Genomic DNA, 26,941 nt, shown 5'->3' with positions numbered 1-26,941 from the left:
GGAATGAGCCACCCCCTGGACGGGCAGAGCCCAGTGCCCTGGAGCAACCTGGAGTCCTGCGGGAAGCCTCCGGGCTCCTGGGCCAGCCCTCTCACTACGTCCCGTTTCTCTGTGCGACTTGCCTGAGGGACAGGAGCCCCGCTTGGGGAGAAGTGCTTGCTGAACCCCAGCGTGGTGGGGGGCGGTGCGGTGGGCCAGGAAGAGGCAGGGGAGCAGGAATCATCTGTAGGTCTCTGGAAGCTCAGCCAAGACAGCACTTGTTCTGGGATGGGTTCTCCTGAGCAGTGTCCTGGGTGTCTCACCTGCCACACTGAGTCCTGGCCCTGCCCCTGGGGTCTCCAGCCTGCCACAGGCACACAGAAAGAAAGAAGGGTAGACCCTCACATGGGCAGCAGCCCAGCAGACATCAGGCCCGGGTGCCCAGCTCAGGCAGGAGACAGGGTGTCTTCTGTCGCCTTGTCCTAGCTCCTCTGACGCCTTACAAGAGGGAGGGCCTGGCCTGCTGCCCTCTGGCCTGAGGGTGCACCGTGGGACCCCAGGGTGGGGAAGGCCTGGCTCAGTCGGCCCCTGTGCAGGTGCCTTTCACGGCTCCTTGGGCCAGGGAGGGTCCTCTGAGTGCTCAAGGCCCAGCCGCCTCCTCATGCACCCTCAGTGACACCAGATGAGGACTCGGCCTGGTGGACACACATGTTGGTAGAGGCACAGCTTCTCCCTTGCAGGAGCGCCCTGGCCATCGGTATTGGGTGGACCGCCGGGAAGGGCGAGGCGCGCGTGCGCACAGCGCTCCACCCGTCCTCACTCAGACTTCTGGCTGTCGCCCCTGCAGAAGCCTGCCAAGTGCTTATTCGTGGAACTGGCTTTCTGAATGCGAAGGGGCAAGACCAAGTCATTGCACACTCAAGTTTGGCAAAAACAACCTTGTTGGAAAGTTGTCCTCTTGGTACTGCTGAGTCACACATTCCCCACACAACGCCGGCTTTCTCCACAGCCAGCCAAGACTCAAGTGCGTGGTGCCCATTCCCTGTGGACACTGTGGGTGACAGCGGTGAGGACAGGTGGAAGGAGGACCTGACTCAGAGCCTGGCCACCCCTCCCTTCATCTGCAGAGTGGGGAGGAGTAAATCCCCCAGGGCCACAAGAGCGTCCCAGATCAGGGCTTGACCCCGCTGAGGCTGGGTTGGGGGCTGGGTCTGCGTCTCAGCTGCACCTGCCCACCCTGTTCCCAGCTCTCCCTTCCCTGGAGCGCTGAGGCCCCCCAGCCCGTGTGTCTGCTCCTGCCAAGTGGCAGCAGCCCAGGCTCTGGGCCTGGCCGGGTGTACCAGTAGCTTGCCCAGGCCGGGGTATTTGCCCTGGATTGAGAGAGGATGCCAGCCGCCAGGCCTGGGCCCTGGAACCCCGGCTCAGGCACACATTGTGTGTCACCTTGACCAGAGGAGTGTTCTGTTCTGAGCCTCTGTTTTCTCTACTGCAAAATGGAGCCAAAACAGTGGTTGCAGTAGGCACCGTTGCAGGTGTCGAGCAGGTGGAAGGCCTTAACACTTTTTAAAGAATCTCCTATAATTTGGCATCTGTCAGGCAGGAGGGGTGCTTCTACCACAGGGCGTGGCCTGTCCACAGTGCAGCGGCCTCGGCGCTGACGTGGGAGGGCTCCTCCCCACGAGCTCCTGGGCACAGCTGGACTTCCGGCAGCCTCCTCACCTGGCCCTTGATACACTCATTGGATCTGATTATATTATGTTCCATCACGTCTTTGATTCCAGGGCCATCTGCTGAACCCAGAATGACCCCTGTCCCCCAGGAGGCTTGTTGGCCATCTCCCCTCTTTCCATGAGTGCAGAGAACGGGGCAGGGGCCGTCACTGCCACATTCTCACTGGGCACAGCCGTGTGGATGGTCTCAGGGAATTAGGTTTTCATTGGAATGTACTTTCTCAGGAGTGGCTAAGGACTGAGCAACCCCTTCCTACAGAGAGCGACGTTTACTGAGTACTTCTTGTATCAGACACTGTGCCCAGTCCCTACATGCACTATCTCCAAGAATTCCCAAAACAGCCTTAGTGTTACTTTCTTGTAACATGAGTCTACCTAAATAACAAACAGAAAGGCTATCTAAAAGAAAACTGTTTATTCAGGAATAGAGCATTGCAATGGGAATATGCATGCCATAGTCAACTATGCGCGAATTCAGGGAGATAAAGTAGTCTTTAGGGTAAAAATGAGGAGGATTTCCAATATGTTTGAGCTCACTATTATTGTCTACAAAGATCAATAACGTGGGTGAAACCAAAGTGGTGTTAAACAGGCAGTTGCTGGGCAGACGTTCTTGCAGAAGTATTTTTTGTGTAAGCTTTGCAGTGGCCTTTGTGCAAGTTTCTGGTTTTTGCGAAAACTTTTGTGATAGTTTTTGTGATTACGTATGCAAGCAGGAGAACCCTCTCTTCATAGGCTCCCTCAGCCCAATTTGTCAGGTTTTTTGTTTTTGTTTAACACATGTGACTCCCTTTTGAGTTTGACAACTTTCCTGTGTCTCCCTTTTGATTAACACCTTTGTCTTCCAGCATCACTGATCAATCATCCTGCGTCTAGGATGTGATTATCCTTCAGTGCCAGGATGGACCTTTCCTGGCGCTGGTCTCGTCCCATGTTGGAGGGACTGATGGCAACTTGGAATCCGTGTCAAACGCTTCCTTTGCGGGACAATGTGTCTGGTCGTCACCCATGGCGTATGTATCATGCTCTATAAACCTGTGTCTTGCTCTTGCCCTATAACCCTATCTTTCTCTCCTCAATAAACCTCATTTTCATGTTCGCCTAACTTTGGCTTGTCTGGTCATTCTTTGGCCATGAGCATGCCAAGAACTGACATTTTCACACTGAAACCTGACACAGGACATTACTGTACACTACTGTAGACTCTATAAATACTGTACACTTTGGCTAATTTGAAACTTTCTTCAATTAATTAACCTTGGCTTACTGTAACTTCTTCATAAACTTTAACTTTTTAAACTTTACTCTTTTGTAGTAACACTTAGCTTAAAACACACCTTGTACAGTTATACAAAAATTTTTTTTCTTTATAAGCTTTTAATTTTTTTTTAACTTTTTTGTTAAAAACAAAGACACAAACACACACATTAGTCTAGGCCTACACAGGGCCAGGACTGTCAATATCACTGTCTTCTACCTCCACATCTTGTCCCACTGGAAGGTCTTCAGCGGCAGTGACACATGGAGCTGTAGTCTCCTATGGTAACAATGCTGACCTTCTGGAATACCTCCTGAAGGGCCCGCTGAGGCTGTCTTACCCTTTGCTTTCTTTTCCTAAGTAGAAGGCGTATACTCTAAATTAATAATGGCCGGACATGGACATGGTGGCTCATGCCTATAATCCCAGAACTTTGGGAGGCCGAGGTGGGAGGATCACTTGAGCCCTGGGAAACAGAGAGAGACCCTCTCTCTAAAAAGCACAATTTTTTAACAAGGAAATACTAGGTGATAGGAATTTTTCAGCTCCATTTTGATCTGGAACCAGAGTCAAATATGAGGAATATCATGGAGTGAAACATCAGTTTGATATGCTGTTGGTGAAGAACGTAAATTACTACAGTCCACTATGGAGCAAGAGTATAGAGGTTCCTCAAAAACATCAAAATTAAAAGTAGAACTACCATATGATCCAGGAATCCTACTACTGGGTAATATATCCACAAGAAATAAAATCAGTACATTGAAGAGATATGTGCACACCATGTTTATTGTAGCACTCACAATACTCAAAATATGGAATCAATGGATGAATGGATAAAGAAAATGTGGTATATTCACCCAATGGAATACTATTTATCAAAAAAAAAAAAAGAAAGAAATGAAATTCTGTCATCTGCAGCAACATAGATAAGCATGGAAGACATTATGTCACGTGACATAAGGCAAGCACACAAAGACAAACAAACTCTGCATGCCCTCACTGATATGTGGAGCCACAAAAAGTTATCTCATACAAGTAGAGAGTAGAATAGTGGTTGTGAGAGGCTAACGGGAAGGGGGCACAGAGTGGAGAGGGGAGGTTGATCGATGGGTAAATGTTGCAGCTGAATAGGAGGAGTAAGTTCTAGTGTTCCAATGCTCTGAAGAGTGACTACTGTTCACAGTAATATGTATTTCAAAATAGCCAGGAGAGGAATTTGAATGTTCTCACCACCAATGATAAATGTCTGAGGCGATAGACATGTTAATAACCCTAATTTGATTATGCATATTATATGCACATATCAAAACACACTGTCCCCCATAAATATGTACAATTATGTGTCAATTAAATATATATTTTGTAAGTCAGGCACAATGGTTCACATCTATAATCCCAGCACTTTGGGAAGGCACAGGCAGGAGGATTGCTTGAGGCCAAGAGTTTGAGACCAGCCTAGTAACATAGCAAGGTCCCATCTCTAGAAAAAAATGCAAAAAAATTAGCCAGGCATGGTGGCATGTGCCTGTAGTCCCAGCTACTTGGGAGGCTGAAGCAAGAGGATCACTTGAGCCTAGGAATTTCAGGATGCAGGGAGCTATGATGACAACACTGCACTCTAGTCTGGGAAACAGAAGAGATACTGTCTCAAAATATAAGATGGCCAGGCTTGGGGGCTCACGCCTGTAATCCTAGCACTCTGGGAGGCCGAGGCAGGTAGATTGCTCAACGTCAGGAGTTCGAAACCAGCCTTAGCAACAGCGAGACCCCCATCTCTACTATAAATAGAAAGAAATTAATTGGCCAACTAATATATATAGAAAAAAATTAGCCGGGCATGGTGGCACATGCCTGTAGTCCCAGCTATTTGGGAGGCTGACGCAGTAGGATTGCTTGAGCCCAGGAGTTTGAGGTTGCTGTGAGCTAGGTTGATGCCACGGCACTCACTCTAGCCTGGGCAACAAAGTGAGACTTTGTCTCAAAAAAAAAAAATATATATATATATATATACAGATACATATATGTAAGTTTTGAAGAAAAAATCTTAATGTTCTGTACATCAAAAGATTCCATCAAGAAAACAAAATCCAACCCACACATTGGGAGAAAATATTTTGTAAATTATATATAAGGGTCAACTATCCAGAATAAACAAATCTTATGACCCAACAAAAATAGACTGTTGCTTCCTGGATCAGTTCAGTTTTGTGCTTTTTAAGAGTGTACTCAAAATTAATAAATAAATTATATATATATATATATATGTGTGTGTGTGTGTGTGTGTATGAAATAAAAATCAAAACCGCAATGAAGTATCACTTATCCCCAGTGAGAATGGCCTTTATCAAAAAGTCCCAAAATAATAAATGTTGGCGTGGATGTGGAGAGATAGGAACACTCATACACTGCTGGTGGGACTGCAAACTAGTATAACCTCTGTGGAAAGCAATACGGAGATACCTCAAAGAGCTACAAGTAGAACTACCATTTGATCCAGCAATTCCATTACTGGGCATCTACCCAAAACAACAAAGGCATTCTATAAAAAAGACAGCTGCACTCCAATGTGGATAGCAGCACAATTCACAATTGCAAAGATGTGGAAACAACTCAAGTGCTCATCAATACACGAGTGGATTAATAAAATGTAGTGTATGTATACCATGGAGTTCTACTCAGCCACAAAAAACAATGGTGATCTACCACCTCTTCTACTATCCTGGATAGAGCTGGAGCCCATTCTACTAAGTGAAGTATCCCAAGAATGGAAAAATAAGCACCACATGTATTCACTATCAAATTGGTATTAACTGATCCACACTGAAGTGCATATATAGTAATAACATTCATCGGGTAACAGGCAGATGGGAGGGGGGAAGAGGGGATGGGTATATATACATGTAATGGGTGCAATTTGCACCATCTGGGGGATGGACACGCTTGAAGCGCTACCTCGGGTGCGGCAGGAGCAATATACGTAACCTAAACATTTGTACCCCCATAATATGCTGAAAGAAAAAAAATCTTAAAAAATATAAATTACCTAATTTAAAAATGGGCAAAGCATTTGAATATTTTTCAAAAGAACATATGCAAATGATTAATAAGCACAAAAAAGTCTGCTTATTACTCATTAGGGAAATGAAAATCAAAAGCAAAATAAGATGCCACTTCACAACCACTACAATGGCTACAATCAAAAAGATAGGCAATAATAGTAAGTACTGATGAGGAGGAGAAATTGAAATCTTTATCTATTGCTGACAGCAATGTCAAATGGTGCAGCCACTTTGGAAAACACTTTGGCCGAACCTAAAGAAATTAAACAGGAATACCACATGATCCAGCAATTCCACTCCTGGGTCTATGGCTAACAGAACTGAAAACAGGCCAAGCACAGTGGCTCACAGCTGTAACCCTAACACTTTGGGAGGCCAAAGCAGAAGGATTCTTTGAGGCCAAGAGTTCAAGACAAGCCTGAGCAACATAGTGAGACTCTGTCTCTATAAAAAACAAAAAATTAGCTGGGTGTTGTGGTGTGCACCTGTAGTCCCAACTACTTGAGAGGTTGAGGCAGGAGGATTGCTTAAACCCAGGACTTTGAGGTTGCAGTGAGATAGGATGATGCCACTGCACTCTGTATGGGGCAACAGAGAAAGACTGTGCCTCAAAAAAAATAAAAAATAAAAACAGAAAAAACACATGTCCACACAAAAAATTGTACATGAATGTTCACAGTAGCATTATTTGTAATAGCCAAAAGATGATAAAACCTACATGTCCATCAATTGATGAATGGATAAAGAAAATGTAGTATAACCATACACTGGATTATTCAGCCATAAAACAGAATAAAGTACTAATTCCTGCTACAACACAGAAGAACCTTAAAAACACTATGCTAATTGGAAGTCAGACTCAAAGGGCCACATATTTTATGATTCCGTTCATGTGAAAAGCCTAGAATAGCAAATCCCTAGGGACAGAAAGTAGATTAGTAGCTGACAGGTGCTGAGTGGAAGAGGGACAGATGAGGAAGGACTTCTAATTGAGTATGGGGTTTCTTTCTGGGGGTAATAAAAATGTTAAAAAAAATTTTTTTTTGAGACAGGGACTTGGATGTGTTGCCCAGACTATAGTGCCGTGGCCCAATCACAGGTAACTGTAACATCAAATTCCTGGTCTCCAGCAATCCTCCTACCTTAGCTTCCCTAGTAGCTGGGATTACAGGCACGTGCCACCACGCCCAGCTATAGTGTTACTGAAGTTAAACAGGTATAAATTTTGGCCAGGCACAGTGGCTCAAACCTGTAATCCTAGCACTCTCTGAGGCAGAGACGGGCAGACTGTTCGAGGTCAAGTGTTTGAAACCAGCCTGAGCAAGACCAAGACCCCGTCTCTACTATAAATAGAAACAAATTAATTGGACAACTAATATATACATAGAAAAAATTAGCCGGGCATGGTGGCACATGCCTGTAGTCCCAGCTACTTGGGACGCTGAGGCAGCAGGATTGCTTGAGCCCAGGAATTTCATGTTGCTGTGAACTAGGCTGATGCCAGGGCATTCACTCTAGCCCGGGCAACAAAGTAAACTCTGTCTAAAAAAAAAAAAAAAAAAGGTATAAATTTAGAGTGTGTCTTGTGGTAAGGTCTATGCAAACCTACCCTCAAAGTCCAAGGAAGCTGAGGCCAAAGAAAGAGGCTGACAAATACATTTTCTCAGAAACATTTAATAGGGATTCACCAACAGAAGCCACGTTCCCGGTAGCAGCAAGACAAGATGGTGGATCCCTGAGCCATTACCCACCAAGGACCCAGGGCTTATATACCATGGCGAAAGAATGTGTGGGACAATTGAAGTTGACCCCTCAGGGTAAGCAAGAATGCTATATGAATCTGCCTAAGGGCAGGATTTATGGTCAAAGTTATCCTAAGAGGATTTATGGTAACAGTAGATAAAGCAGAAATCTTAAAGACATTGCTGGAACAGGAGTTAATCATAAGTCAACATGGCAGATTAGCATCCAAGATGGAGTTGCTTTATCCTCCACTGTGGTATAGCTTTAGGACATTACTAATAAAAGTAATCCTTATGGTTACTATAAAGAAAATAGTTATAGAATATACACAAAAGAATAGGAATTTAATGTTTCACTACAAAAAAACACTAAACACGAAAGACAGCATTGTAGGAAATGAGGGACAAAAAAGCAGTAAGGAATATAGAAAATAGCAATATGACAGAAATTTCTCATACTTACTTTAATATAAATGGATTAAACTCACCAATCAAGATAGAGATTGGAAGAATGAAGAATGGATAAAAGTGATCCAACTGTATGCTGTCTACAAAAGATTCTCTTTTGATCCAAAGACACAAACAGGTTAAAAGTAAAAGGATGGAAAAAAATACTCCATACAAATAGTTAATCAAAAGACAGCCGAGAAGTCTATAGTAACTATGTTATGTATATTTTATCACAACTTAGAAAAAGATTCTGCTTAGAAAATTTAAGACTAAGAACAAATACACAAGTTTTTCAAAACATATTTTGGTTGTTTTCTCTTTAGTAAAATCTAGTAATATCAGACAAAATAGACTTTAAATCAAAAAAAGGTTACAGGGGACAAAAGACGTTATATGTTAATAAAAGCTTCAATACAACAGTAAGATATGATAATTATAAACATCTACACACCTAGCATACCACTGAAATATATGAAGCAAAAACTGACAAAATTGAAAGGAGAAACAGCTTTATAATAGTAGTTGGGTAACTACTATTTAAAAAAAAGAAAGACAATACATCGAGCATCTAATATTTAAAAAAGAAAGAAATAATAGTTGGAGATGCCAATACCTCAATTCTCAGCAACGGACAGAAGAATCAGAAGGAAAAAGAGGCCTTATGTAATAGACCAACTAGATCTAATAGACACATCCAAAACACTCTACCTAACAGCAGTAGCATAAATATTCTTTTAAAGTACAAATGGGATAGTCACACCCGTTATATTGGCTATTACAAAACATGTAAGTGTTTGCAAAGATGTGAAGAAAAAGGAACCTGTTTGCTGTTGATAGGAATGTAAATTGGTACAGCCATTATGGAAAACAGTATGGAGCTTCCTCAAAAGTTAAAAACAGAACTACATTAAATGATCCAGCAATACCACTTCTGGGTACATACCTGAAGGAAAAGAAATCAGTATCTCAAGAAATATGTGCGCTCCCATGTTCACTGCATCATTACTCACAATAGCTAAGATATGGAAACAACCCAACTGTCCACTGGTAGATGAATGGATAAAGACTATGGAGTATATATACACACAATGGAATATCATTTGGCCTTTAACAAGAAAATCTTAAGAAGAAAATCCTGCCATTTGTGACAATGTTGAAGAACTATGAAGATGTTAGAGAACATTGTGCTAAGTGAAAGAAGCCAGACACAAAGAATTACTGCATATTGCTTGTATATGCAACCTAAAATAGTCAAACCTGGACAGAGAGGTAGTTGTAAGAGGTGGGGTGTGGAAAATGAGGAGATGCTGGTCAAAGGGTAGAAACTTTCAGTTATTAGTAAAAGAAATTACATAGAGAAAAAAAAAACCTTTCATTTATCATATGTATTTAAGTTCAAGAGATCTCATGTAATAAATAGTAACTATAAATAATAATAATGTACTGTACCACTTGTAATTTTCTAATGTAGATTTTAAGTGTTTTCACCACAAGGTGAAAAATGATGTCAGGTGACAGATAAATAGCTTGAGCTTAATTGTGTGAATCATTCCACAAGGAATACTTATATCAAAATATCATCTTGTATCCCTTTAATATATGCAAAATTTATCAATCATACTTCAATTAAGAAAACAACTGGAAAAAAGTAGTCTGTATTTTAAGCATATAAACATTTGACCCTTTTTTAAAAAGTGCTATAGGTAATACTAATCTATTCTCTACATGGAATGTGTTTACAAATATAGAATACCAATTTATGTAAAATAAGATGCAAATTACTCCTCTAGGTCGAAAGAGATGAACTTTTAAAAAAAGGAATACAGTTTTGACATACTACCAACTCTAACTAGCCAATAGACCTGGTAAGATTGTGGAAGGCAGAATTCTCAGCAACTTTGTAAAAAATTATACACGACGGCACCGCCCAGCGTCAAAGTCTCAAAACGGCGCCTTGACCTGTGGCCCGAAGGGGTGGGGCCTCACCTCAGCCGGCAGCATGGTGAGACACTACGGAAAGTGCTGTCTTCTCACATCTCGGGCTCAACAGCAGCCCCCAGCACGGCGGTGGGGACCCTCTCAGGGGCGTGTGGCAGTGTCGGGCTTCTCCATCCCTCCTCGGGGCTGCGCGCAGGCTTGCCGGGCCGCCTGGCGTTTGGCTCTCAGAATATGGCGCCTGGCTCAAGCTGCTCCAGGCTTGGACGCCTGTGGGGTCTGCGTGGGTTCCCTTTCTGGAACAACGTCTCTGAAACTCTCCAAGTAGCTCCCTATGTGAGGCTGCAACTTGCGTGGGTCGGGAGGTTCTCTTGTAACCAAGATCCTGAAAGCTCCTCTTGGAGACTGGACGAGCTTGGAGATCCCCTGGGGGCGTCTTCTGACTCTTTGTTTCCAGCAGCTTCTCCCAGCTGTGAGCCCCTGACCGGGCAAGATGCCCTGAACCCTATCCTTACCCGCTTTTGGTGCTTCCTGTCACTTGTCGGGTGAAACCTGGTGGTCTCTCCTAGATGACCTGTCTGAAATGGGAGAATCTGATTACTATTCTGGTTCTTTTCCAGGGTGGAGGCACATGCTACCTGTGCCTAGTGGACCATCATGATCCAACTTCTCTGTTTCTTGTCCAGTCTTAGTAATAATCCTTAGTATAGGTGACCACAGGAGTTAAGTGCAATGTGCATCGCAGTAAGCACTCGCCAAGTGGCAGCTGTTGTTATCTGTGATTTTAAAAATGCATTAAATGTGAGCAGTAATGACAGTGTATGCTGATCTAGAAGCTCATAGTATAGAGTTGACGAGTACTCTCACTTTTCCTATGAAGGAACCCAGAGCATATTAAGGTAAACTGGGTCTGGATGCTGCATGATGGTGACGCTAATGGCTTTCTCTGTTTCTGTGCAGAATGTCCACTCAGACCTCTCCATCTGCACCTTCATGTTAGAACAGTCCCTCTCTGTCTGGGCCCTGCAGGAGATGATGGAGAAATCAGAAGGGGCAAGTATCCAATTTATGTAGACTTGCAGTGTTTTAATGAACTCAACTACTATATGAACAATTTCTTTCACAGGTATTGGAGATTTTCTTTTTGCTAAAATAAAGTGAATGCCTTTTGCTTGTGATTTCCTTAGGTTTGACTTCCTGCTTTATCCAGCAGATCTGTGATGTCTTAAAAACTTTTAAAAAACCATCCAAACTGGATATGATCTGCGGCACTAAGCCTCATGCTTATGTCTTCGGTTTAAAGCAGACTTTTCTTTGAGCAGCAATCGTGTGTCTCCTTACATTTTCAGATCTGTTACTATTTTAACTAATTGCTTTATGCATGGCTATTTGTCATTGACCTTTATTTCATTTTCAAATGCCTCTAACCATGTGACTATGTCCTAAGCTTCTTTATGGCAAGTAAAATTTCATGCCACTGGTACATATTTTAAGTCCTAAAATTATGGTGATATGGATTTAGTCAATTGTAACTTTGCAAACAGCTAATCATTTTCTTCTGAAAAGTGAAATTCTTATGCTGTCTCATACTGCAGATATTTTCCTTTGACAGCCTATTTGGTTATTTTAATTATTTTCCCTGAGACTTGCTAGGAATGATTTCTGGGCTGTTACCTATTCTTAACCATTAAACTTTAGAATTTAAACTTTAGAAAAAAATATATACATTATTACACAGAATTATAGATTGTTTTAAGTTTTTATTCGATTTGTCATCCTGATTAGAATAAGATTAGTGAGAATGAAGCTTAACAAACATTGTGATATTACTACATCATAGTGATATGGCTTCACATTGATTGTATATCAAGAAAAAATTAGAATTAAGGCAATAACATGTGCTGACCAAGCACATTACCCTGACACAGTCCTTAGTAAAAACCTCTTTTGGTTAGGTGATGGTTGATATTGCTGCATGCAGGTCAGTCACTGCTTTGAAGGATAAACTATGAATAGCTTCATTCATGTACAAAAAGAAAATCCTTCCTAGTGGCCCACAATGGCCAGAAGCAGCCTTCAATAATCTCCACTCGTGTCACTTGCAATCATTGTGCCCAGGGTCTTCTGATACATCTGAGTAAACATCTGTTTTTTCTGCACAAGATCAATCTGCATAAGAAATGATATTTCTGATGTTAGAAAAAAATCTGTCAAAAGAAAACTGGTATTTAAATAATGACAAGATCTTAATAATGATGAAAACTGAGGGGGGAAAAATCAACAGGTGACTGATATTTTATAGCTTACACTCATACCCAATAAAGGTCTGATTCACTGCTCTATAAAATATTGGATAAGGGTGGTACTAGTTTCATCTATTAATCCCAAAATTAGTCATTTCACAAACATGTGGTAGGATGGCTATTATCAAAATAGAGAATATTAAGTCTTGGTGAGGATGTCAAGAAATGGGAACACTTGTGCGTTGTGGAAAAGCGTGCAGCTGCTGTGGAAAATGGTATGGTGGTTCCTAAAAATAAACAAACTGAAAAACAAAAAAGCCCCATAGAATTACAATATGATCCAGCAATTTCACTTCTGGGTATGCCCAAAAGAAGTGAAAGCAGGGATTGGAACAGGTATTTGTACACCCATACTCGTTGCGGTATTCGCAACAGCCAAAAAGTGGAAGCAACCCAAGTGTGTCTAGGCACATGAATGAATAAACAAAAGGCAGTATATACATAAGGACTATCATTCAGCCTTAAAAAGGAAGGAAATTTGGACACATGCTACCACAGGGATAAACCTTAAGGACATTAGTCTAAGTTAAAGACGCCAGTCACAAAAGGACAAATACTGAATGACTCCACTCATATGAGGGACCTAGAGAAGTCAAACATAGGGAAGGAAGTTATTATTTAATGGGTAGAGTCTGTTTTACAAGATGAAGAGTTCTGGAGATGGATGATGGCAACAGTTGCACAACAATACGAATGTACTAAATGCAACTTAAAAATGGTTAAAACAGTAAATTTTATGTTATGCATATTATATCACAACTTAAAAAAAGATCCTACTTAAAAAATTTAAGCCTAAGAAAAATAAAAGTTTTTCAAAACATATGTTGATTTTCTTAAAAAAATGATCTACCTTCTTTAGTAAAATCTAATAGTCTATGTTCTTTAAATTTAAAAAAGTCCGATAAATATATAAATTTAAGGTAAAAAAATCTAAGGCTATATTTAGGTAAAGATAATAAATTTTTTAAAAATCATTTTACTATTAATAAGGGATGCTAAATTTTGAGAACTTTGATATCCAATAGGATTAATTTACATAGCTCTTTCATGTAATTTTTTACATACACAAAGTAAAAATCGAAAGATAAGTGTCTTCCAACTTCCCATAAACTAGCGATCTCCACAGACCTTCTCAAGTAGGAAAACCTCTTGGTTTTTATCTTCATCAAGGCACATCGGCTTGTTTCACTAATACAAGCCTCTCCCACAGCCAAACAAAGTGATACTGTACTTCATATTAGTATCAACCGCTCTCACCAGTGACAAAGAGCTCTTAACATCATTCCTGAGGAACTAACAACCAATTGAGAAACTTTTAAGAAATCAGCATTCAACATCAAGAGAGACCCAACAGAAAAAGCCCTGACTCACCTCACTTCGAGATACTGCAGTCCTGACCAGGGTGGAGTCATCTGTGCCAGCACCTTTCATAGAACAGTAGAGCCTCTCAGCAAAGAAGGCAGGGCGGTTCAGGGCACACTGCACTGCAAGGTAGAGATGCTTCAGAAATGGAATCATGACTTGACAAGCAGGTCTATCCCTCCAACTTCATTTACCACTTCCAGCCTGCCTGTGAATCTTTCTTTTCTTTTCTTTTTTTTTTTTTCTTTGAGATAGAGTCTCACTCTGTTGCCCTGGCTAGGGTGCCTTCTCCTCAGCCTAGCTCACAGCAACCTCAAACTCCTGGGTTCAAGCGATCCTCCTGCCTCAAGCTCCCGAGTAGCTGGGACTACAGGCATGTGCCACCATGCCCAGCTAATTTTTTATATATCTATATTTTTAGTTGTCCAGCTAATTTCTATTTTTTTGAGTAGAGACGGGTCTCCCTGTGGCTCAGGCTGCTCTCAACTCCTGAGCTCAAACAATCCTCCCGCCTCCCCTCAGCCTCCCAGAGTGCTAGGATTACAGGCCTGAGCTACCATGCCAGGCCTGTTTTTTTTGTTTGTTTGTTTGTTTTTGTTTTTATATTAAAGAGACAGAATCTCACTGTGTCAGGCTGGAGTGCAGTTATGCTATCATAGCTCACTCCAACCTCGTACTGCTAGGCTCAGACCTCCTGCCTCAGCCTCAGCCTCCTGAGTAGCTGGGACTACAGACACACACCACCTTGTCCAGCTAATTTTTAAAATATTTTGTAAGGATGAGGTCTCGCTATGTTGCGCAGGCTGGTGCCGAACTGCTAGCCTCAAGGGATTCTTCTGCCTTGGCCTCCCAAATTCCTGGGGTTACAGGCAAGAGCCACTGTGTCCAGGCTACCACCATTAATTATTAGCTATGCAATTATCTTAAAACTTGAGGCGAGTTGGGGATGGTCTCCCCCCCTTGATTTTTCTCAGCATCCAACTTCCTAACTGCATCCGACAGATTGCCTTCAATTCTAGAAGATCCCCTTTGGCCAATAAATCCTATTTTCTCTCCATGGTTGCAGGGACTTAGATTCTGTACATGTTTTCCCTTTACAGTATGAAAATCTGTAGCATCTATACCCTAGTAATACCTCAAACCAAAAGGAATAATGACAAAAATCTGAATTCTAAAAGATAAGACTACCATCTGGCTCAGAGAAGGATATCAGATACAACCAATTTAAAAGAGACAACACAGATTTGAGCAAAGACTTCAGAGCGATGCTCAGAAATCTGACAGGTTTCTCTTTGGAAAATTCGCTTAGCAGGCTCCCCCTGCAGATGACAGAGATGTAATAACTGTATGTTTTTACTTTCACTACAATTACTGTAGTAACATTTATAAGACATTCCATTGCTAATACCAATGTATTACTAATATTCTCTTTAGTCCTATATTATCAATGGGAATGAAATTTCCGTTTTGTTAGACATCTAGTGTTAGACTACCAGAAATCGTTTAATTTCAAAAGGAAAAAGCGTCTCATAAGGCTGAGTACTTAAAAGATATGTTTTGGGGGCTCAAAATGTTTTCTGTGGCACTAGTGCTACAGTCTATGAGATACTGTCGAATAGTTCCCAAGAAAATCCTATAAAGACCAAATAATCCCCAAAAAACCTTATGTGATCACACCAACCATTCATAGGAAATTGCATTAAAAAATATAGGATTAGCCCAGCTACTACTGCCTAAGCAGATTCCAGGAGGCTGTATTAATTATCATCACTTAATGGGAACAGACTATTCAAAGCTCTCATTCATTTAAAAACAAAGCACAAAAGCATCTTACAGATGGTCTTCAAACCACTTTCAACATATCCGGAAAACTCACGGCCCACACTGCTTAACAAATCTTGATTAGCCATCTGCAAAGAAAAATTACAGGGTTAAATATTTTCACATCTTAGAATAGAAGCCAAATCCTCCAAAGAAAAGCTCCTACCCTAGAGTAAGCCTCCATGGTAGCTCTCAGCTGAGGAAAGCTTCTCGTGGCAAGGATCCTGTTAAAGCAAGATTCGTCTGTCCCGAGTCTTCCCTCACCAGCTTGATAGAGACGCTGAGCATCTTCCTGAGCCATTTGGTGGTTTACACTCTGGTTCTCATCACAATTTCCCTGCAAAGGAGGAAGGCAGGAATTCGTAGAAGGAAATCAAAGTTCTATTAAATTTTTGTTCCAACCTAGTCACTTCAGGATTTAAAGGGACGATTTAAATAAATGATCATGGTTTAATGATGTTATGTTAACATGACGGCTTTCAGAGATTTGAGGGCTAAATGAAACCAGAAAACGTTTAAACAAAAATATTTCCACTAGGAGATATACACTACCACTGAAATGGAGAAAGTATAACTCTCCTTAGCTTGGATTTAAAATCAACATGCATTGTACTGAGTTCTACTTTGTATTCATTCATACAACTGAAAGGTATTGAGCACTTTCTTTGTGTCAGGCACTATGTTAGGTGGCAGGGACACAAGACAGACAAGGTCCCTGCCCTGTAGGAGTGTAAGTCTAGGGAGGAAGGATATAATATGGAGGCTTCATAAACTTCCTTTCCTTCATCTAAGTGTAAACTTAATACGTATATATTACAACTACATATATAAAAATGACACATGAGCTTTTTAGAAGCTATAAATAACTCAAGTTCTGCAAGACTATGCCAGGTTGTATACCAAATTCTTCTCCTGGGATAGGAGGCAAGGTGGAAGGGAAGAGGCAATTGGTTTCTCTCAAAAATAGAAAGCCAGGGCCGGGTGCGGTGGCTCACACCTGTAATCTTAGCACTCTGGGAGGCTGAGGCGGTAGGATCGCTGGAGGTGAGGAGTTCGAAACCAGCCTGAGCAAGAGTGAGACCCTGTCTCTACTATAAATACAAAGAAATTAATTGGCCAACTAATATATATAGAAAAAATTAGCCGGGCATGGTGGCGCATGCCTGTAATCCCAGCTACTCAGGAGGCTGAGGCAGAAGGATTGCTTGAGCCCAGGAGTTTGAGGTTACTGTCAGCTAGACTGACACCAGGCACTAACTCTAGCCAGGGCAACAAAGACTCTGTCTCAAAAAAAAAAAAAAAAACAGAAACCCAAACCAAGGAAAGGCTGCCCTCTAGAGTCTCAGTGACCATTCAGTGAGCAAAACAGAAAGATTGAAAAGATGCTCCTTGAAGGTGGAGAACTGTCTTCTGAAAAGCACCTGGCACAAGGAATATGTACAGGCATATTCTAAATGGGCAACTGAATACAGCACAGGTAAAGTTGCTCAGGAAGACTCCCTCAATTTGTGTCTTTCGATTTATACATACTATGTATAATCTCATTTTCCTAGATACTCTTCTGCTCATACCCTCAAAAAGGTATGACCTTGAACCTTGCATAAAGAAAAACTATGCACCTCATATAAAGTCTTAATAATCATTCTTTAGCATTAAATGTCTGTTCCTGTTTTTTCTTCTTGTGCCTTTGACATCCTAACCTGCTTCCCTGCTCTGTTACTGTGATGTAGGTAAATTCAGTTTCCTTCAGCCCATTTGCTTTATTTTCATTTCTACATCCACTCACTTTTGTACTCTACCCAAGCTGCAACTACTTCCCCTGGATCTTAGGAGCCCCTCCTCTGCTTTTAGATCTCTCAAGATAGTCCAACCTTGTGCACTAGCAGGATAGCCAATAACTTCTGATATGGAATAGTCTTTTGCATCATCTCATTCCAAGTGTGTTCCTAATACTATTCCAAATATCCTAAATTAGAGTATTTTCTGTCAATTCTCTAGAACATCTGCGGAATTAGAATAAGGAAGGTGCTAATCACAGTATTACTGTGAACACTGAAACATTTTTCTGCATTTCTGGTTCTTCTCACACAGTCCTCATCTCCTCTAGCACTTCCATAGCAGTCCTGCATGTCTTCAGTTAATGGCCAGTGTAATAGGCAGGACAGTGCTAAGCTTGTATGTACACTTTCAGGCCAGGTGCAATGGCTCACGCCTGTAATCCCAGAACTTTGGGAGGTCGGGGTGGGAAGACTGCTTGTGGCCAGGAGTTCAAGACCAACCTAGGCAACATAGCAAGACCTCCTCTCCACAAAAAATAAAAACAAATTAGGGTGGCGTAGTGGTGCATGCCTGTAGAGCTAGCTACTATGGAGGCTGAGGTGGAAAGATCACTTGAGCCCAGAAGTTCAAGGCTGCAGTGAACCATGGCCATGCCACTGCACTCTAGCCTGGCTGACAGAGTGAGACTATGAGCCAAAGTAAATGAATGAATGAATGAATGAACAGTTTCATTCTAGCCACAGAGCCTCAAGCTGGTTTCTGATTCCATACAACCTTAAAGATGTTAATTTCTGATTCCTTACAAAAGCCAGATTTGCAGAAATAAATCCTAGTAGTAACTACAAAGACATCTGTACACTGGATTCAGTGTTGCCCCTCTTAAAAATGGCAATATTTCAAGATTGCTAAATATCAAAAGGAATAAAGAATGCTCACTGGCAATAAAGTGCCCTTCACCAACACACATACATTCATGCTACACTCACCTGGCACATGGATACAAGTAGACGTTCAAAATGCCCTGATGTATCTGACCTAATGTCCTTTTCAAGGTCTCGTCCAAATTCTGATTGATAACACCTGACGATTTCTCGGATGTCCTGATTTGTTCTTGTGCACAAAATCTCAATCAATACATGTTCCTGAGTTCCTGCTCCCTATGTGAAAAGAAGGGAGAATTATACAAAAGATAATCAAAATTTCTAGAAGTAATTAAATCTTACTGTTTCACCAGTACTTCTTTGTTCTCTAGAATCGAAAAACTATATATTCGGATGATGTGAAATAATGTATTGCTTTATCACTGTAAATTCAGAACTGTGATCATTTGTGGGGTTTTACATACAAAATAGAGTAAAATACAATAAATGACATGTAGTACCTGCATTGCGTTCCGTAAACTCCAGGCATCATAATATGGAGAAGGCATGAACAGGGCAAGGATTAGTTCTTCCATATTTCCACTTAACTCTGATTTGAGATCTTTGATTAAATCCTATTTAATTACAAACACAAGCTTAGTACATGTGCTCTCCAAAATTTGTAACTGACATCTTTTTCTAGAAAATATGGGGCTGGGTACAATGGCTCATGCCTGTAATCACAGCACTTTGGGAGGCCCAGGCAGTAGGATCGCTTGAGTTCAGGAAATCAAGGTTACAGTGAGCTGTGATCACACCAGTGCACTCCACCCTCGGCAACAGAGAAAAGACAATGTCTTTAAAAAAAAATATGGAAAACTGAAATAGAATCGCTTTACAAAACCATGAATTTCAAATCTGATTATGTAAGAAATATATATGTTTAAAGTTTGTTACACTCAAGCAGATGACTTTTATTCATTCTATCAATAAACAATAATAATTATTTTCTCGTTTTTGAGATGAGGTCTTACTATGTTGCGCAGGCTGGTATGGAACTCCTGGGTGCAAGCGATCCTTCCCCCTTAGCCTCCCAAATAGCTGGGAGTATAGGCACATGCCACCACGCCTGACTAATAACAAATCCTTCCTGCAGTTCTACCACTGTAACAGATACAAAGACAAGAGATACATGAAACAAAGAATCATTCAAGCCTCCCAAGTAGCTGGGACTACAGGCACGCACCACCACACCAGGCTAATTTTTTGTCTTTTTAGTAGACATGGGGTCTTGCTCTTGCTCAGGCTGGTCTCAAACTCCTGACCTCAAGTGATCCTCCAGCCTTGGCCTCCCAGAGTGCTAGGATTACAGACATGAGCCACCACGCCCGGCCAAAAAACGCTTTTGAGAGAAGCGAATATACCACTTCTGAGGTCTCTAAAGACTAGTTATCTCTCTATATCACAGGTACTAATAAAAAGATAGCATTCCAATCTGACATGAATGCAGAGTTCTCGGGCCACTATTGATGTGCACTCAACAAAAAAACATACCTTGCCATACATGGTCTTAAAAGCTGTTTTAATTTTTTGCCTCTGATCATTGGAACGGTTGGCCACAACATCCTCAATTGCTTGCTCGTCTGTCCCTGGAAGAACCATACATGGTTTGTTTTTTGTTTGTTTGTTTTTTTGAGACAGAGTCCTGCTCTAGTACCCTGACTAGCATGCAGTGATGTGATCACGGCTCACTGCAACCTCCAACTCCTGGGCTGAAGCGATTCTCCTGCCTCAGCCTCCTGAGTAGCTGGGACTACAGGAATGTGCCACCACACCCAGCTAATTTTTTCTGTTTTTATTACAGACAGAGTCTCACTTTTGCTTAGGCTGGTCTCACACTCCTGAGCTCAAGTGATCCTGCCACTTCGACTTCCCAGAGTGCTAGGATTACAGGCATGGGCCTTCACAGCCAGCTCCAGACAGGTTTAAGAAGTGACAAAATCTGTGCTGGTTGCTCCTTGAGGGTATCTCTTAGAAGGCTTACAAGGTGCTAGGCCCTAGATTAAATTGAGGTGTGTGCACCAAGCCTGACACATAAACTTGGTTTATGATATAAGGTTTTATAACCAGCTCCATAAACAAGAAAACATTTTGTTTAGTTTTTTTGTAGTTTTTAGGCTTCAAGTTCCCAGACCAGTAAGATTTGCTGATCAGGACTTTGTAACTTTCTGCTGCACTGATGAATTCCCTTTTGTGTTTCTTTCCCGGCCTTGTCAAGCCCTACACCACTTGTTTGTCCGGAGAAGACAAGCTAAGCGATGCCACCACAGACTGTATACTAAGACCCCCTGAGAAGCCTATTCCCTGCATCCTGCCTACACATCAGAAATGACCAATATTAACACCCAGCTCATTATACTACTAAAATCCCCACCCTGGGAGGGACTTATCCACCATTTTTGGATCATGGGATCTATGTAGTAGTATGATTTATCACTGTACTTGGGTGCCCTCCACTCCGCCCCAAACATGTAATGATGCTCACTCCCCTCATGCATTATTCATTTTACCTCCAGAAAACCCTGACCATGTTGACTGGGAACACAGATTTGAGACAGTTCATACCTCCCCCTCCCAGTGGACACGTCCACTGTAATAAATCCTTTCTTCCTCAACAATCCTTGTTGTCTCAGTAACTGGCTCTCTGTGAGCAAGCAACAGAGAAGCCCCCCTTGTATGTTTGTTAACAGTTCATTTTTACTTTAGAATTAATCACTTAAAGTTATTATTAATATAGAAGACAAAAATCTGCTTTCCTTACCAAAACCCTTCATTGCTTTACGGAGAATTTCTGCATCTCGCATAGCATCGAAGTTGGCAGCTGCTCTGATTGTTCCTTGAGTGCCCTGACTCATCACAGCAGGCTGAGAACAAAAGGCATAAAATCCAAGTCAGGACTTCCAATAAGTTTCTAATAAAGAAACTTAAAGACTTCCCCAGACATTGCTCTTAGGAAAGAAGGCCAGTGTTTGGGTTTTAGGGCAAGGATATAAGCATTGTATTGCCAGGGCTCATTCTAGAACAAATAGGAAAGACCTATACTCCTGCAGACAGATTTTTCTCCTGCTAACAGATAGCCAGACACCAAACTTGTAGGAGAAAAGATGGTGAAACCTTTGAAATTAAAGTTACAAATCTTGTCTTTCAGTAGCTATGTAGTCCTAGACAAGTTTCTTAATCTCTCTAAAGCTCAAATTCCTCAAAAATCAGGAAAGTGAGCAAAAACAAACAAACAAAAATCACTAAGGTGTTTCTCTTCCAATACTGTAATCCTTCTCCTACCCCAGGCTAAAACAAGCTTGAAAATGCTAGATCTTTATAAATATACAGTATGGAAGTCAGTAAGAAAATCAAGACAAATGTAACCATAGAGCTATACTGCTTATGTTCCTAGTAACTTGAATTCCTATTCAAGTTTTAAAGATTTAAAACTTTCAAGATTTAAAATTTTCAAGATTTAAAAAGTTAACAAGGCAATTTAAGAATAAAACAGTATTAAGTTAAGGAGCTATACAGAGATAGGGTAAAGATTTGATATATGAAATAAGAAATGTTTCCCAGTAGGGCTACTAAGAAATCAAGACCTACTGGTTACCATGTTTAAAGACCTACCAATTACTACAGGGACATAAAGATAAAACAGATACATCGGAGTCCTAAAGGAATAGTGAGAGATAAATATATGAGAAATGAGAAACAACTGAAAGCACATATAGGGTACTTAGTGATTCGTGAACATTAGAAAACCTTACTCACTTCACTGCTATAATCCAAAGAAACAGGAGAGAAAACAGGATAGGAAGGAAAGGACTCTGTATTGATCTGAAAGAAGAGTGGAAAGTATAAAGGTAAAAGTGGAAAACAAAAACCACCCTTCATAAACCACTGCCAGAAATCCAATCAACAAATTGCCCAAGTTCATAGTTATAACTGCTAGTAAGGGCAAGGAAGAGCTAATACAATCAAAACCAATGCCAAGAGCCAATGTGAATCTCTAGGATAAACTATGAGCATCATCACCTGTGAGAAGGACCTATGCTTGTCTTATCAAAATCATCAGGACCGTATTTAACCACTTTGGTACGAGCGTCGACTGTAGTCAACAGCCACAGATGAACGCGCACAGCGACTTTAGCCGACAGCCGTGAGATGACTTTTCTAATTTTTCATTTATCAAAATAAAATTGTGAACATCTAAAAATAATGTAATGAAAGCATATGTTTATGTTACCGATTCTGATTTATATTACAAGTAAAGCTGCCTGTGAAGTAAAACAAGCTTTCCGTGCTTTAAAGCTTTCCTCATCACACAAGAGGAAAACAGATTCGCCGTGAATGCACAGCACCAACTACCGTGCGGACTATGAGTGCCAGCTGTGGGCAAGGTTTCGCGGCGGTGAGCGCCGTACCGAAGTGGTTAAAGCAGATCGACTAAAGGGGGCACAAGTTCTATCAGAAGCAAAGATTAAAGTGTTATGTTATTGTCACAGACTGTTTCCTCTGCTTCATGGAAACCTCTCATGTCAGCAAAGGAGTGGTGCCCTTCTTGGGCATTATCCATTTACATAGACTGAACTGAAATGGCAGGATTATGCCAAGCATGGTGGTTCATGCCTGTAATCCCAAAACTTTGGGATGCTGAGGCAGGAGGATTGCTGGAGGCCAGGAGTTAGGGATCAGCCTGGGCAACATAAAGAGACCCCCTGTCTACAAATAAATTTAAAAATTAGCCAGGCGTGATAGCATGTGCCTGTACTGCTACTGGGAAGGCTTAGGTAAGAGATCACTTCAGCTCAGGAGTTCAAGCTCACAGTGAATTGTGATTGCACCTCTGTATTCCAGCCTGGGTGACAGAGTGAAACCCTGTCTCAAAAACAAAAACCAAAAACAAAAAAAGTAGGAGTGAACATACCTGACCAGGGAAAGGAGCTTGTCCTCCAGGATACTGTCCTCCAGGAAAGCCACCTATGTGTTTAAAAAAAAATGTATAACAAATAGGCATTATATAATCGAATTTTTGAAAACAGCATTATAAATATGGAAACATGAGAACATTCACACTGTATATTAAGTAGGATCAGTTTTTAAATATTATAATTTACTGACTCTAAAACAAGCTTTGGTCCTAAGAACTCTTTTTTTTTTTTTTATTAGACAAGGTCTCACTGTCACCAGGTTGGAGTGCAGTGGCATCATCATAGCTCACTGCAACCTCCCACTCTCGGGCTCAAGTGATCCTCCTGCCTCAGCCTCCTGAGTAGCTGGGCCTACAGGAGCATACCACCACACCCAGCTAATTTTTCCATTTTTTGTAGAGACAGGGTCTCGATATTGCTTAGGCTGGTCTTGAACTCTTGACCTAAAACAATCCTCTCGCCTCGGCTTCCCACAGTGCAAGGATTATAGGGATGAACCATCACACCCGGCCAAGAACAGTTTTAATATTCCATGTTCTACGTAAGATCCTAACAAACAATACTTATTCCCCCCACACGCACACTTGAACCAGATTAAATTCTGATTCCATCTGGAATGGTTATCAGGATATAATTCTGGCGGTCATTTCATCTGTGGTACAGGATTCAGCAGAGAAGTGAAAGTTCCTGAAGGTTTTTCTTTTTGGCCTTGGGACAGATTTTTTAATAGTAAAAGGGGTCCTTACTTCATTTTCCTGATTAAGCTTTTCCATCAAATTAATATATTTCATGAAAACATATATTTAAAATTACTTGTAGAAATACATACACATTTACTGAAGACCATCCCAAAGATAAACTAAGTTCTCTCGATGGCAACTGAAAACTCAAAATATCACGATGTCGTTTTTTGTGATCAGCTGGTACCTACCAGGTAGCGGGACCTGTGCTGGCCCACGCCGTGAGACTGCGAAGGTGGCTGTGGGTAGGTAGCCAGAAAAGCCTGCTCCCCCTGATGGGACTCCAAATCCTTGGCCGGGAGGAACTAGAGAAAAGAAGAGTTTGATCAACTACAGTGACAGTTCCATGATTAAAGAGATAACTTTAGAAAAATTTCTACTGTTAACAATGGAAAAAATATGCGATTAAAGCTGTACCAGCAGTCCCTTTTTGTGTAAACTGAGAACTTCAACTTCTCACCAATCCCTTCCCCAGTAAAAGAAAAAAAATTTTAAATTTTACTTTATTCATCTTCCTATTAATTTACAATACAAAAGCATGAAGTCTGTTTTTTTAACCTTTGGATAAAGCTGTCCTAAAGGCCAGAGTCATGTTAATTCGAGTGTCTTAATCAGGTCTTAAGATTACAAATAACCATATGAAGCAACCACTTCTCCATTTAAAAAACAAACAAATAGGCCAGGGGCGGTGGCTCAAGCCTGTAATCCTAGCTCTCTGGGAGGCCAAGGCAGGCGGATTGCTCAAGGTCAGGAGTTCAAAACCAGCCTGAGCAAGAGCCAGACCCCGTCTCTACTATAAATAGAAAGATATTAATTGGCCAACTGATATATATATATAAAAAAAAAAATTAGCCGGGCATGGTGGCGCATGCCTGTAGTCCCAGCTACTAGGGAGGCTGAGGCAGAAGGATCGCTCGAGCCCAGGAGTTTGAGGTTGCTGTGAGCTAGGCTGACGCCACGGCACTCACTCTAGCCTGAACAACAAAGCGAGACTCTGTCTAAAAAAAAAAAAACAAACAAACAAACAAAAAAAGGTTACAAATAACCAAAGGATTATATATTGGTCCTTTATTACCATTAAGTTTATTGCATTTCCCTTCACAACGGAATTTTGCAAACTGCTCCCAGCTTTCATGCCCCCTGAGAACTTTATCCCTCTATTGTGCCAGCTAGGTCCCTTACTGTCTAAGGGTAGTTAAGAGCGACTCTGACCTCAGACAAAACAAGCAAGAATGAACAGGACAGAAGGAAAGTGTTACAACTGTCCCAAATCATTACTAGTTCCACAGCCAGAACTCACCTCCGGGATAGGATGCAGCTCCCCCTGGCTGTGGGGCACCAGGACAGCCTCCAGGGGATGGAGAACCTCCAGGTGCAGGGAAGCCTCCAGCTCCTGGGTAGCCACTACTGGGCGCTTGTGGGTAAGCACCTCCTCCCACTGGAGGAAAGCCACTAGGATAAGGACACTGACCTGGAGGGGGACAAGATGATTCCTGACCTGCAGGCTGAAAATGAGAATAATTTTAAATGAATGTGATCATAAAGAAATATGACCCATTTACAAATAAAGAACAGAGATTACTATTAAGGAATAGCTTGTTCTTAAACTTTTTTAAAGTCCTATGAGAAATCTTGGGGTCTTATTCTGGTTCATAGGTATACTACTTTCTCAGGACACTTTTTTGCCAGAATAAGGCTAAATTTAATTCTACTTGGGTCAGGCAAAGAGGTTTTTTGTTTTTTCTTTTTTTCTCTATTTGGCAGTTGGAACCAGGTTCTTTACAAACCTCAAGGCGGCAGGAACAACTAACAAACCTCATCAGTTCCTTCATTTTCCAGGCATCTGGAAACATGAGAAAGATCCTCCTCTCTCTACCCTAAAGAGGAATTCAGCGGCCGGTGTGGTAGCTCACGCCTGCAATCCTAGCACTCTGGGAGACTGAGGCGGGAGGATTGCTTGAGGTGAGGAGTTCAAAGCCAGCTTGAGCAAGACCAAGACCCTGTCTCTACTGAAAATAGAAAAAAATTAGCCACATGTGGTGGTGTGAGCCTCTGGCCCAGCTACTCGGGAGGCTGAGGCAGAAGGATCATGTGAGCCCAGGAGTTGCTGTGAACTAGGCTGACACCACAGTATTCTAGCCCGGACAACAGAGCGAGATACTGTCTCAAAAAAAATAGGAATTCATAGCTTTCTTGCAACATACCTGGATTTGCTGCATAATGTTTAAAAAAAAAAAAAATGACCTGAGTCACAAACAGAGTGTGACATTTTGGACTTCACGGTTCAGACCACAAAATGTCTAAGAGTGGCAGAGATTGTTACCTGCTCACTAAACTCTTTCTTTCCAGGCCATAAAGCTAGAGACGCTACATTTCCCTGACCCCCTAATAGTTGGGTAGGACCATGATTGAATACCACTGAATAAACATACACAGAAGTGATGTACACCACTTCCAGCCTAGCCCCTAAAAACCTCTGCCCAACCTCTATGCTCGGCCGGGTAAGGTGGCTCACTCCTATAATCCTAGCACTCTGGAAAGCCGAGACGGGCGGACTGCTCGAGGTCAGGAGTTCAAAACCAGCCTGACCAAGAGCAAGACCCCATCTCTACTAGAAATAGAAAGAAATTAATTGGCCAACTAATATATATATATATATATATATATATATATATATATATATATATATAACATTAGCCAGGCATGGTGGCACATGCCTGTAGTTCCAGCTACTCGGGAGGCTGAGGCAGGAGGATCACTTTAGCCCAGGAGTTTGAGGTTCCTCTGAACTAGGCTGACTCCATGGCACTCACTCTAGCCTGGGCAACAAAGTGAGAATCTGTCTCAAAAAAAAAAAAAAATCCTCTATGCTCACTCTCTTCCTTCATCTGTCAGCTATAAGTAGAGGATGCAGTGGAAGACTCTAAGGCACCAAAGGATGGTA

At 41.6% G+C, this 26,941-nt stretch overlaps 1 protein-coding gene across 1 annotated transcript in view; it reads right to left on the bottom strand.

Annotated features, from left to right (window-relative positions):
* The window catches only part of LOC142875561 (annexin A7-like), a 163,593-nt gene extending 139,381 nt beyond the window's left edge, over positions 1 to 24,212 (bottom strand). Inside the window, exons 1-6 of the mRNA XM_076010171.1 lie at positions 24,189 to 24,212; positions 23,254 to 23,306; positions 21,103 to 21,205; positions 19,836 to 19,930; positions 18,803 to 18,916; positions 18,408 to 18,578 (exon numbers count right to left, since the gene is read on the bottom strand). Coding sequence (XP_075866286.1) covers positions 18,408 to 18,578; positions 18,803 to 18,916; positions 19,836 to 19,930; positions 21,103 to 21,196 — 474 coding nt within the window. The 5' untranslated portion in view covers positions 21,197 to 21,205; positions 23,254 to 23,306; positions 24,189 to 24,212. The remainder of the gene's footprint in view (positions 1 to 18,407; positions 18,579 to 18,802; positions 18,917 to 19,835; positions 19,931 to 21,102; positions 21,206 to 23,253; positions 23,307 to 24,188) is intronic.
* Positions 24,213 to 26,941: the final 2,729 nt, after the last annotated feature.

This window comes from Microcebus murinus, chromosome 14, assembly GCF_040939455.1.
Source record: "Microcebus murinus isolate Inina chromosome 14, M.murinus_Inina_mat1.0, whole genome shotgun sequence".
In the NCBI taxonomy this organism is placed as follows: Eukaryota; Metazoa; Chordata; class Mammalia; order Primates; family Cheirogaleidae; genus Microcebus; species Microcebus murinus.
This window is presented reverse-complemented; position numbering and strand designations above follow the sequence as displayed.